Below are 14,052 nucleotides of genomic sequence, written 5' to 3'. Positions count from 1 at the left end.
CTCCGCCCCCCCATCACTTGTTTCTGCACTATGTAACTTCAATGAGAGGGTAGGATCACAGTGTTACATACATGTTTACTTCAACATACAAGTGTTCAACACAGCATTGTCATGACATCATGAGTTTTGTTTGTAATTAGAACCTACATTATGTCTGACAAGTTGTTACAAACCTGGGATTTGTATTTACCACAGTGGTGTTGTACTCAGAAACTGTGGGGGACGCCAAAAATGCCACTTTCTACATAATGTTGTTTTAAAGACGAAATGTACATACCTTCAGTAGAAAATATGCACCTAAATACTGATGAACAAGTTCTACATCATGGTGCACAGGCACTGCATATATAAAGTGACTTGTTTGGCAGAATGAGTGGGAAATATTATGACAAGAAATTATGGGTCAAAACAGGAGTCCATTTTGCAATCTGTTCCCAAATCTTAGACAATGATGGGAAACAAAACTGACAGTAAGAGCTTTTGTTTACAGAATGTGTTGAAATTGCAAAAATTGCTGTATTTAATTGGTGCTCTATTGTGCTGCAATAGATTTGGCAAATGTAGAGAGTATTTCCCATAACCAAAGGGAAGAAAGAAGAGCTTGTTGTCACACACCATGTGATGCCATACCAGTGTCATAAAATATTATGACAGTGTCAACAAAGTAGACTTTTGTGTACTTTTTCCAATTTCCAAGTAATAGCTGATGTAATCCCCTTTCATAAATTACAGCTTGTAAGTTGGCATGACATTATGGATCTCAAGTCAGGAGCTAACGTTGGGAAATTCATTATCCTCATGATTTAAACATTTTTTTTAAAATAACAACACTGTAAGTTTAGGCCAAGGATCTTGGATGAATATCTGAGATATCGCAGGTTTCAATATTTGAAACAGCCAGCAGTTTGGCCACTTGTTGTGTTCGGTAATATTCCCATTTAAGGAAACATCTGGGAAAGTAAAAAGCTGATGCAGCTGTGGAAGATGAATCTATTGGAGCGTGTCAGGGATTTGAATCACTCCCTATCTCCCTGTCTCTGTTTATTTTCAGAAGTGTAATATCTTCAATTGAATGGTATATTTAGTAACATATTTGATGGGAAAGAAAAAAAACCTACTTTGACAACTCCCAGGAAGACGTTCTGTGTAGCAGCGATGAGTTCCTCTCTGTGCTCGGTCAGACTGGGCTGGATGCTGAGTTTCTGGGCTGCCAGCAGCACATGTTGTCCAGACACAGTGACTGACTCCAACAGGGACGACATCTCCATGTGCAGAACTGCATCCTCTGTCTCACTTATTTGCCTGGAAGTAATATATCACAAACGTCTGTCTCTACAAACTTAAAAGTCACATGTCGGAATGTGACTTTTATATTCTTGTACGAGCAGCCATGTACGTTTAATTTCTTTATCTCAGTGAACTCCACACTGTACGTACCTGGAGGCCACTGCTGCCATGTTCTCTGTAGCTTTAGCCACAGCCTGAGCTGCCTCCTCCAGCTGGCTGAACTGTTCAGGTTCCTCTGCATTGTCACACAGCAGCACCAAGTGGCATAAGTGACTTGCGAACGGTGCCACCACCTGCTCCACCGCCGAGGTCCGGATCAACCCTTGATCCAACAGAGAGGACATAGTTGGCAGAGTGATTCTGCCTGGTTAAGAGGAACGTGCAGTACCATCTGCTGTGGTGTTCCTGCTGTTTTTAGTGTGGTGGCTATATGAATAATTTACTGTACTCCACAGAGGAGCTTGATTTCAGTGTTTCATAGCAACTTGGGTCACCTGACCAAACACACACAACCTCAAGAGGTTTGAAGAGTCATTTTATTCTTATTCTTATTTTTTTTTATCTTGGAGCTTTCCCTACAATATTATACATTTGAATTCCATTTCAATTTTTTGTTCCCAATTAGATTTGTGGCTATTTATATTATATGTATATCATTTATATAAAAGTATATATAATATATACGTATAACATCAAAAATGATTTAAATGTGTTATTTTGAAAATCACACGTGACCTTTTATCCTGTTTGAGTGTATAATATTTAAAAAGTAATACATTCCTTTTAAAACCTTACATGAGAGCTATGAGAGAGATTGTGTCGTTTCACAAAACTGGTACCTGTGTGAATATTTGTCACAGTTTTACACTACCACATTTCCCCCAGTGAATGTAGAGAGTACTTTGGCGTCTTTTCTTGATAAATTACAAATAGATAATCAAAATAAATAAAAGCGACTTTAAAGTTTATGTTGATCGACTGATTGCTTTATGATGTACATACATAATATAAGCAATAAATAGTTAGATTGCTGTTTTTGCACAAATAACGATGTTCAAGCAAATATAACCACAAATACATCCTAAATCATTTTCCAACTACTTTGAATATGTTCTTTTTTAGGTAGTATGTTGTGTTTTTCCCACTGAGTTTCTGTGTTTACATTTAGAAGAGAGCAGCCAGCAGAGAGCACCACAAGCCATCAAAACAGCGAAGCAAGCGCCGACCACACCAGACTCACATTGACAAAAACAGCAGACAGAGCCGTGAAATTTCACTCACTTTATCAACAGATAAATATACAGCTCGAACATGACTTCAAACATCATACATACAGCACACTATAATGGAAATGATATTCATTGACAGTAGTATACTTGGAACAAAACCCCAAATAACGGCGTGATTAACGGTGACAACAAACATACAAACAAAATATAACCATCACAGTCAAATTTTACCCAAAAAAAAAAAAAAAAGTCAAGTGTCGGGTTCTCTGCATACAGGTATAGCATCGCTTCAACAGACGCAGAGAGAAGACGTGAATGTGTACAGTATATGCCGTCATGCCAGTGGAATTAAATGGTAAAATAAAGTGTATCGGATCAATACAAAGGTTCATACAGCACAAAAGAGAGTCATTGTGAGCCATAAAGTGTCTTGGCACTGAAGCCTTAGAGAAAAGTGTGAAACATATTCAAATATAGTTTTTGTTCTTTGGCATTGCACGTTTAAATCTGACTCCGGTCGACTGCAGAAATACCTAAAATGCACGAGGCTGCAGAGTTTCATCCTAACATACTGTATGCCTCCTTTCATATAATTAATTATCACCCATAAATTCATCAAAATATATATTTTCTGGTTTGCATTTGGAGATAAAGCTCTTCAAGTGTATGAAACACTTCATATGTTTTCTTCTTTGGGGACATTTAACATCAAATTTCATTCGCAATCAAGCCCGGGTTTATAACGAACATGTGGGGTAAAAACTGGAGCTGTGAACTTTAATAGTGGCACATTTCCAGGACGCTGACATTCCTCCATGTTGACTTAAAATAAGCTTTTCCCAGGAGCCCCAAAGAGCTCGTTTATGTGTCGTGATTGAGTGCAGCACATTCCCACCTATTTTTAGGGCATTACTCATGCTGTGGGCCCCTGTAAATGACTGTAGGTGGACTCCCATCGCAGACTTTCATCTGGCCGTGGAGAGTAATGTATCTCATGTTTCACGCTAAAACCCAATGCCTAATAGCATAATAGTAAAATTAAATATGGTCTGCTGAGGTGAAGCCTGGAAAGGTTTTGGAAATAAATCATGATCAGGTCTCATGTCAGGATGTGGAGAGGATCATTTCCTGCAGTATTTCAGTGAGAATTTACAACACAATCAACTGAGATATCTTCACTGGAAACTTTTTGGGATTCATCTGAAAAGTCAGCTGCATACCTGAGCGTATGTTCCTTGCAAAGCAGCTTTAGATAATTTGCTCTAATGCACATTGCACCTTCAAGGCATTTGTTAATTTACTGTTAATTTGCAGAGAGTAAAGGTTGAAATTCAATCACTCATGTTACATCCAAACAACTTGATTAAAGGCCAGACCAGGGATGCACCGACCCGATACTGATATGTCCAATACTGACTCAAATAGCTTGATCAGGTATCGTGACAATGCAGTCGATCTATTTCATTTGATTCTATGTTAATGTCTATGTAGAGTTTCTTTAGGTTTAGAAAGACTTTTGATTCCTGTCTGGAGCTTCACAGCAAAGCAGTGTTGCAGCGTTCCCCTAAACAAGTGAAGTAGATAGGGAGTCGTTTTAAAAACATAAAATGGCTCCATACAGCTCCTATAGTGTAATCCAAGTCTCTGGAACCCCCAAGATCACATACTGATTGGAAAAGATTGATACCCCTGCTGCACGGTTGAGCTCATGTACCCACTTCAGACGGGGGTTTATGCTAATGCTTTTAGCTTAGCAGCTACAGTAAAGATTTCTGCTTGTAAAAAAAATGATTTTCAAATCAATTTTGGATCTTGGGATTCTGGAGATTTGAATGATCTGAATTATGTTTACTTCAGTTGTTAAGGAGAATGCTGAAACGCTGTTTTCCTGACCAATTTGTTGCTGCATTTGAAAGGTTTACTGAATTGTTATTCCAATTAATTTTGAAGATTTCTTAGTTGCTTGTGCAATGTTTAAATCAAGCCTGATGTTGCCTCACGCATAAAAGAATCATCCACACAGTGAGACATACAGCTTATTAATTAAACACTGTTGTCTGAACAACGCTGAATAAAGTGGATTGGTGCATCTCTCTGCTGACCGTAACAAATGGAATGCTTAGGGTTAGGGTTAGTGTGAATGGTGACTTTTACGGTCCTAATGACCTTGGAGAGCTTTCACTGGGCCTCCAGCACCTCTGACACATCACTAGCGGATGACACGAGGACACAGCGTTTTAATCACTGTGTGTCTAAAACAGAATTATCTCTGGTTGATTATCTGTGGGAGGAAGGGGCAGTCAGATGTGAGAAACAGATATTCATAAGCCGGAAACAGTAAAGAAAAGATACAATCTTTCACTCCCAGGAAGAACTGAATATACAAACGACTCCAATCATTTACTATACAGGACATATCTTTGGCATAAAAAGTAAAGCCATGGAGCCGAGGCAGTCATTCTTATCAAACATCAGTGCTTTTTCGGAAAACATACTGTAGACACAGTATGTTTATAATGGCCTTCAAACCCCAAACTCTTCTCGAAGCCCAGTTTAACACAATATGGCTTAAAGTGTATGTATAAAAATAAATTTGCTATGTAACACAGCCCTGAGGGTTTTGTTGTCCACCAGTATTCATGCCGTCTCCACATCCCCATACGGATGTGGGTCTCCATCAACAGCTCCGCTCCGCTGGCTGGGAGTTACCTCCTTTGAGATTAGCTGAATTCCACAGCAAGTGTCCTCTGGCAAGCCACACTGTCACCTCAGAAGCCTGTTTCCTGGACCCCCACCCACAAAAAAATATCAAGGCTCCAAAAAATATGGAGAATATTCTTCTCTTCCACATATGGAAGACTGAAGGGCCACTGGTGCCACTGGGGCGGCTGGGCTACGAGACCCCGTGCTATTGGATCCTTCCCGACCCAATCCCTAATCTCATTGGCTCCTCTGGGACCCCCCCATCGCAAGTCTCAGTGGTTCTTTTCCATCCAGTCCCAGCTTTCATCGCTGTCCTTCCTGTTCTTTTCGGCTTCAATGATCTCTCTGTAGCGCCGACGGAAGAATCCCATCTGTCGAAGAACGAGAAGAGCAATAATGTGAGCGGTCAGTACGAAGCATCTGTGGTCAAATCTTACTATAGGAGCGAAAAACTTGTGGTTTTGCATGTTCAAGCACATTAAATACAAATCACATGGACTTAAATTTCTGCTGAACATTTTACAAAACTTTTCAGGGTGACTTTCCTCTCTTGAGAGGGTCATTTTTTCAAACAAGACCTGGTTGAGATGTCACCCTTTAAAGGAATTGTTCGAAAAGAAAATACATTTATTCACTTTCTTGCACAGAGTTAGATGAGATGATAGATAACACTCTCATGTCTGTAAATATACATCACGATGTGGTGTTATGGGTGATTGTGCAGGACAGTTTCTCAGGTGGATTTTGTTACCTTTGGACAGAACCAGACTAGCTTTTTCCCCCTGTTTTCAGTCTTTGTGCTAAGCTAACCAGCTGCTGGCTGTAGTTTTATCTTCACTGTGCAGACAAAGGAGTAGTATTGATTTTCTCAACCATGGAAAGAAAATGAATAAGCGTCTTTCAAAATGTTGATCTATTCCTTTAAGACATGGCAGTCTAGTTTTTTCAAGTATTTTTTAACAGTAAAATGGTCTTTGTTGTATAATAACTAAATTTAAGGGGTGCTAACAAAAATGTTGGTAGTGTTCTGCATTTATGTTTAAAAAAAGGTGTTATCTGATCTTGTATATAGATTTTTCTAACTTATAAATATCAATATTGACATCCCGTATCTGTTTAGACAGCTTGATTTTCTTTTCTTTCGACAAATAAATGTTGTCATTGTTTAGTAACTGTTTCACAAAGACCCACAACACGGTAGAATGGTCCCTTTAAAGACTTTGTTTTAATACTGTTAATCACTTTTAGTTAGATTTCATTTAGATTTTTATTAATTTCACAGCATTGTATTGGGTCGCTACAAGGTACTGTTGTAAAACACTCGTGGTGCATTCAGGGGTGCTCTGACCAATAAGACTTATGACATTCCTCTGCAGACAGCAACATTTTAATTTGAAAAAAAAAAAAAAAAAAAAGGAAACAAGAAATCAGATTTACGACTTTAATATTTTCTTACTTGTCTTCTGGATTTGATTGTATAACTTGTAAATGTGATGTTAGTTAGCAACTTACTCTCAGGAGTGTCATTGAATGCACCACCAATGAGAGAATTTGAGTTTTTCTTTCAGCCCCATTGTTACAATAATAACATAATCTTACTCAGACTTTAAGTTCCATGTGATGGATTATATACTGAATGTTTAAGTTACAAATCTCTGCTGTAAAACTTCTCATGTAGTGTGAAACAACTGGAAAACAATGGATGTCTGGCCTGTAGGAAATCAATTTAAAACATCATGGCACGGTATGCTTTAAAAAAATGGGCACCAGTAATGTAAAACATATGCAATTTGAAGTTAATGGGAAAAACCACCAACATGGATAGAAGCAATTCAAGCATTTCCCCTGTAGAAATATGTTGTTTCTTTAGGAATCGAATATTGTCTTCTAATTTACATTTACCTGACCTGTAACATGCATTTACCAAGTGTAATGTAAAGTAGATACGAGAGGATCGGGGAGAGCGGTGGATTCTTGGTGTGTATCTAAACAAAGCCGTGATGCCGCTCTCACTACGACTCCATTCATTTATCTGCGTTTGACTACTAAAGTTTATTGATACAGACCTGTACTCTCCTCAGGCATTTCCTGAAGAGAGCAATACAGGACATGTGCTGCTCTTGTAAGTGGGGTTTATTTTGGCATGATCCGAGGACCTGGGGATCGGGGGGGAAATGTATCCCAGGACCAACATTCCAAGGTTTAGTTGTGGTATTCCCGGTGGTAAATGAAGCAGAGAAAAAGAAAAGGAGTTCTGTGCTAACAGGGCCTCTGGACATCAGTGTAATTGCCATTTCCCTTTTAGATTCCTCTTTCATGTGAGCGGTATGGTGTGAATTATTGTCCAGTCTGTGATTTGTCCTTTTCATGGTTGTTTAAGGCCCAAAGCAAACTCTCACCCCCACCTCCTCCCCTGCCTCCAGCTGTCTCTCTACAACTGGATGCTGTGCCGTCGTCTAACCAGAGTCAGACACACGAGTTTGGGACAACTCCCCTCTTGTTTACTGTTGAAGCTTCAGCAAAAATATTTTTTCAAAACAGTTCTGTAAGATCACAATCTGTGTTCATGTGTTTACCTTCCAGAGTAGCACAGCTAACAGCAAAAAGATGAGGATTCCCACCAGCAGACTGATGGCGATGATCCAGCCGACTACGTAACCCCTCGGCTCCTGACTGTGGAGCGCCTCGAACACCAGCTGAAACACAAACAACACGTCAGTCAGTGAATCACACAACACACACAGGCAAGGGACACACACAATTACTCATTAAGTCATGTGTTTCTGGTGATGCAATGTAGTGCAACAAGACCATCCCAAGACACATCTGAGTTCAGTCTGCTTGTAGCTGTTGTTAGAGCTCAAGAGACGCTGCATGTTAAGCCTAAAACAGCATGAAACTGGACACTAATGGAATTTATTTTACATCGAACACAACGACACAAAACCAGTCAAAATCAATGTTGATTCAAAATTAGTTTTATGGTGTACACAATCATGTTTCAACCAAGGTGAAAGTCTAAACTCTTTAGAGTTTTGAGCAGACCCAGGACAGGACAAGGTTACAGTGACCTTTGCTCCACATGCAACAAACAGCCAGCAGCACAGATAGTAAACAACTTGTTGTGCAGTGAAACATTTTTTATCCATGTCATAAGAAATGGTTTTAGTGACGCAAGCAGCGTTGCAATGTCAGTCTGACGGTCAGTCCACCACTTTGGTCCAGACTGAAATATCTCAGAAACTATTAGATGGACAGCCACGACAGTTTGTACAGATAGTTGTGGTTTCAGAGGATGAAGCCTTCCTACTTTAAATGTGTCCAGTATGGAAGCAGAAAAGAAAAATGGATCAGTATCTTGATATAACATGATTTAACAAGTTGTGTATTATTATGATTTGGTTATGATTTCTTTATGATGCAGTATTTTCCTGATATTGTCATGTTGAACGTTTCACGTTACACCAAATAAATCTTCTTGTTATAATGTGATAAGTTTGCATGGTGCAATAATGTGAAAGTATCTTGTTATACTGTGAAAAACATCCTGTTATAGCAATAAACTTGAACCTGAACCATTTGTGTTTTTCAGGCATGGCAGCAACACACTTCCATAGTCCAGTACTTTGGTGTGTGGCAAAATGAAACTGATGACCCTCCCATCAGTCTCAGCCGTACATTTTAGTGCTACATATTAAATGTTGGCATGCGAACACGCAGGTGGTCAACATGGTAAACATCATAACTGGTAAACATGTAAGCTGTAATGTTAACTTGAGCTCAAAGCACCACTGTGCCTGACTTCAGCCTCAACAAGCTGGTAGCATGGCTGTAAACTCAGTCTTCATCAGTGCCTCCAACTGTGTAAGATAATATGTCTTTTATCACTGGTACTGTATGAACAACATCAAACTAGGCATAAGCTTGACAATCACTGGTACACATCAATGTGTTTAATGCCAACAAGTATTCATCTTCTGAGGTCAGTGCACTTCAAAATAATGTATCATCCGCTCCCTTTTTCAATTCGAAGCCTCATTCCTTTACACTGATTCCACGAAGCCCAGAATGAGACTAATTTCTGAGAGTTATCTCGTCCGCTCCGGGAGGCTCGGCAACTCTTAAAAAATAGCCTGGTTCCACAATAAATAAGAGCTATTTAGGCTGTTTCCCATGACATGAGTGAACACTGACCTACTGGATAATCTGTTACTGACAGCAAATGCATTTCACTTAACCCAAAGCACACTGTAACACTTAAAAATAACAGAGGGCAGTATCCGGTGAGAGACGCTGCATTTATTGTAATTATTAAGCAAACACAATTATTTTAAATCACTTTCTAGCACCAGTGCTTTGACTTTCATTTTGTCATCATTGTCTAACAATTACCATCCATTTTATTTGTGTTCTGCTTTGAAACAATTGGAAGCTATTTGATACTTCTGTACACGAGCCATTTTAACTTCTTTGATGGCTTTAATTGATTTGCACTGAATTCACAGTAGTTTGACTGGAGTGAAGTATTGCATTACTCAGCACCACGGCTCGGCCTGCTTTAATGTCAGCATCCAGGCCTTAAATGGAAAACAACACATTCTAGGATCCTGAAATAGTCGGGTTTATTTACTTAAGATCCTAAACAAAGGCAAATAACTGTATAAATAAATGTGTAACTTCCAAATGTCAGATAATCCTGCTGCAAACGATGGCGGGACAATGTCAGAGGCGACTGCGGAACTCCATTGTCCAACGTGCAGCGCTGCATGGGCTTCAAACATAATTTGTGGCATGAGACGCCAACTGTGAGCCAAGACACAACCGAGTGGACAAGTGAAGATTAATCTCTCTGTTGAATAGTTTCCCACATTAACACCTCCCCCTTTACTCCGAGCTCTGAAATCTAACCGTTGTTATGCATGCCATGGCGCTTGCGTGTGCAGAAAAGATGAAAGCTCGGCTGGTCGTTGCTCTCTGACTCTGACTTTCCCCATTTAGCTTGTGCAATCGGTTAATTCAAGGAATGTGCGATTGAATGCGAGGTTCATTCAACTCAGCTCTGCGATGCTAAATATGTAACACGCGTACTCACAACAGATTCCTATAGAGTTATTGTTTACATGCCACAAGGGATAAAGTGAGCTGTGCTCGCCATGAGCAATACAAGCAGGGACCACAAATTAAACTTTGCAGTGTGTACTCTAGCAAGCAGGCATCCTGGGGGAGAAGGTAACTGTGTTTACTAAAACCTAGGGGGGGAATAATCGCTGGAATGAGCACACTCGCTGAGTGCTGAAAGAGCAGCATGGTATGGACAGATTCATGGCGGGTCTGAATTTTCCGTACACGTCTGAAGCTCAGGGTCAGCAGGGCCGCAGCCCGGTCAGCACCCTAATCACTTGAGAGATCACACTGCGAGCCTGCTGGGGGCTCAATATAATCATCAGGTCCGATCTGGTGGAGCATTCAATCACTCAGCGAACAACAGCGGGGGGAGGGTCTGTCCTTCAGCACAGCTGAGGACCCCTAAAAGCAGCCAACGTACAGTATACCCGCAGTCCCCAGCTGTTTCCTGAGCTCACATCAGCCGCTCAAGGACTGCCTAACCACATCATGATGGACTGTGCATCTAAACATAAAAATGTATATGCTTATTAATAGATTTGTGGCCAGCATATGTAGCGAGAACCCCATCCATAAACAGGAAAGCCTGGATTCAAGCCTTATCTAGCTTTCACTCAAGGTTTACAGGGTAAGTTTACATCTTCAGCAGCTAAATGCTCAACTCCGACACCATGGAAAAACCAAGCCCTCTGCTGACGCCTTTAAAAAGCAGCTTATTTATTCAAACTGGCCTTTGTCTCACCTAGTGCCGTCTAGTGTTTATATTTTTTTGGTTTTTTATGATCTGTTGTTGCTTATGTTTTACTTATGGTCTAATTTTAACAATTTTGCTTTGTGAAGATCCTCCTCTGTGAAAGATGTTATCTCCGCCATGATTCGACAGTAGCCCAGTATTGAGCTGGGTGCAATCTCCATCCTCACTGCTAGATGCCACTAAATTCTATACACTGGACTTTGATGTAGTTTTTACACAATAAAACCCAACCTTTATTCTGTGTGCTGTATTTAACCTTTTTTGCATTCTGTCAAAAGCAGCTAAAGAGTTGGAATCGATGTGTCAGATGGTGAACTAACAGTTCATGATGTACTCACAGAAATGTCCTCCGGCAGGCCCTTTGGCACCTCCACTGTCCTGTCATTTACTTGCACATTGCCCCGTGTCACAAACTGGATGACAGAGGAACTGTCCTGTGGGTTGAAAGACGGCGGATGCCTGTTAATATCAGGGTCACAATAACCTGCAACTAAATCTATCAAGGTTGTGACATGTGTCTTACCCTTTTAAGAATTTCAGTGTTGAGTAGAAGTTTTATATCTATGCTCAGAGCTTCTTCAGTTAACTGTGGACCCAGACTGCAGGAGATTGTCATACACGCTCTTCCAGGTCGGTCGCAGTCCTTTTATTTAAAAAAAAAAAAGAGGGAAGAAGAAATGGAAAGTGAGGAAAGAGCAGGGGAAAGTGTGTGGGAGAGAGAAGTGTGATAAACAGATGTTGCACCGACTAACAAAAATAAGGAATCCTCACAGGGGGGCGACTGTCAGTGACCTCTGAAAGGTTAAAGTGCAAGTTGAGAGCTGCTTATTTACCAAGACTTTGCGTCCTGATTTGGTGAAGAAGGCAAATATGGAGTGGAAGATGCTCTCCCTGTCCTGGGGGATGGTGCATGGTGTCGGGTTCCTGTGAGGGGTGCAGTTCCCTCGGCCGTCGGCCACCTGAAACAGAACAGTAGTGAAGATAAACTGTGAGATTTTCAGGTAAAATCATATGCAGTTAACATAAACTAAAACATAAATGTAACATAGTTGAGTTCAAATAGGACATGCGGCATGGTGTTGGCAGGTTTATGTCGCAAAGATAAATTTGGATTTGGGTTTGACAGCAAAAATGTAGACATAAGCACTTTTGTCACCTAAACTGGCCCAATCCCACTATTGTTATGAGTCTCCAGGGCTAACAGGAAGTTCTCCCAAACAAGAAGCTGGTACCCCTCCCACACACATTTCCCATATGGAGTGATTTAGAGGTGTCTGGTTTACTGCCCACCCCCCAGGGAACACTTCCCCTTTTCCCCTCTCCAGCTCGGACCGACCCGAAGCTCTGGAGGTGGAAACCTCCTCTGGCCTTCCTCATTGTCTGCTCCGTTGCCACCCAGCATGTCTGCGCTTTTATGGCTGCACTTTCTCACGTCCCGCGCTGGTGTGCGGATTCATAGGCTGCGCTAACTTAAACTTAACTTTACTGTTATTATTCCACAGTAAATAAAGGTTAAAGGGATTATGTGCAGAAAAAGTGGAACATGTGGAGCAACGGTCAAGAACTTGTAAGTCATGTCTAAAGAAATAAAACGTAAGAATATCTGGCTATAAAATATAAGTGTGCAACTGTCCGGTGTGCCACAGGCCAGACGCAGTGTGAACAGCGTTTATGATGTGTGGTTCCAGGCTGGGGATGGTACAGAGCAGTAGCCAGCTCTGCAGGTGTCCCATTCCTGTTTCGTGCAAGCTGTCTGATCCCCTGAAAGCTATTCCAGATGGGCTCAAGGAGGGTGGGATACAGTCCACCCCGTCTGCCCATTCACAGTAAATACAATTAACGGCTTGAGCCCCCCCACAATCTACCTATATGAAAGGAGCAATGCAAGGGTTAAGAAAACATCTACACCCAGCGGGAGGATTGTGTTTCTTTATCTAAATGCAAAATGTTGTGAAACAAAATGGCTGGCGAGCTTCAGTAGCAACGTCAACACTTTGGCTCAGATTTTCACTGGCCCAGTGGTGCCTTGCACTAAGCAAATTGCCCATGCTATGACAAAAAGCCTGCGGATTAGCAGCTTTCTGTACATAAAAGTGTCCTCTGAGGAAGAGAGGCAAGGCGGAGAGACATAGGTTGGATAAATGAGCTCAAAATGTGGCTGCCTGCAGGTGAGTAAACTAATAAATAACGATCTGGGCTGGATAAACAATGTAGATTGACTGCTGTTGGCATCCACCTGTGTTTCAATGATGTGGAACATGTCAGCTCCGCTGCCAGCCAGCCGGTTGGGTATCCTGATGTCCACAGTGGAGCCAGGCAGCCTGCTGGGCCCCTTGTTTATGGCCTGGAACCACATCATACAGAGACAGAGAGAGATGGAGACAAAGGAAAAGAGAAGTGAATATATAGAGACATATAAAAACACTGAAATCCTGTATGATTTGAGCTGGCAGTACCTGGAAAGTGAGATTGAGAGGCTGAAAGTTGCACTCCATGTCCTCCAACTGGACGAAGCGCGAGGCATCGATGGAGTTTCCGTACACGAAGGAGCTCGGGGTAACCACACTGCAGCCGACAGACATTCATTTATTTAAATGCACGCACACATAAACTTAAAGAGCTTCATCAAAATGTCTGGCTTCAGTCATGTTATTAGCTGGACAGCAGAGGGTTTTTTTTCAGGCATGAGTCAGATGTGCCCAGCTTTGCTCTGAAGCCTCCCTTCACATTAAAGACACATAGCACAGCAGCCTTATCAGATGTCAGGGTTCTGGCAGATTTGGGCTGTTTTACATCTCTTTCCCTTCTCTGTGAAGCAGAGCTATGATAAAGCGCTCAGAGATAAGGCTTTTCAAGTTGACATGCTCCATACTGACAAAAGCACTCCCTCGCCTTGTGAGAGCCAACAGATGAGCAACTAAAGTCTCCATTTGAGGCAAATCAACTCAGACAGCT

The 14,052-nt window shown here is 41.2% G+C and overlaps 1 protein-coding gene across 1 annotated transcript in view; it reads right to left on the bottom strand.

Moving 5' to 3' along the window:
* Positions 1–2,553: 2,553 nt before the first annotated feature.
* Positions 2,554–14,052, bottom strand: part of itga9 (integrin, alpha 9) — a 55,504-nt gene continuing 44,005 nt past the window's right edge. The window contains exons 22-28 of the mRNA XM_073481309.1: positions 13,554–13,662; positions 13,334–13,441; positions 11,931–12,056; positions 11,621–11,740; positions 11,436–11,531; positions 7,796–7,915; positions 2,554–5,590 (exon numbers count right to left, since the gene is read on the bottom strand). Of these exons, the coding sequence (XP_073337410.1) occupies positions 5,492–5,590; positions 7,796–7,915; positions 11,436–11,531; positions 11,621–11,740; positions 11,931–12,056; positions 13,334–13,441; positions 13,554–13,662 (778 nt within the window). The 3' untranslated portion in view covers positions 2,554–5,491. The remainder of the gene's footprint in view (positions 5,591–7,795; positions 7,916–11,435; positions 11,532–11,620; positions 11,741–11,930; positions 12,057–13,333; positions 13,442–13,553; positions 13,663–14,052) is intronic.

The sequence above is a fragment of the Pagrus major genome, chromosome 15 (assembly GCF_040436345.1).
Source record: "Pagrus major chromosome 15, Pma_NU_1.0".
Classification (NCBI taxonomy): Eukaryota; Metazoa; Chordata; class Actinopteri; order Spariformes; family Sparidae; genus Pagrus; species Pagrus major.
The sequence above is the reverse complement of the archived record's forward strand: the minus strand, read 5'-3'. Positions and strand labels throughout refer to the sequence as shown.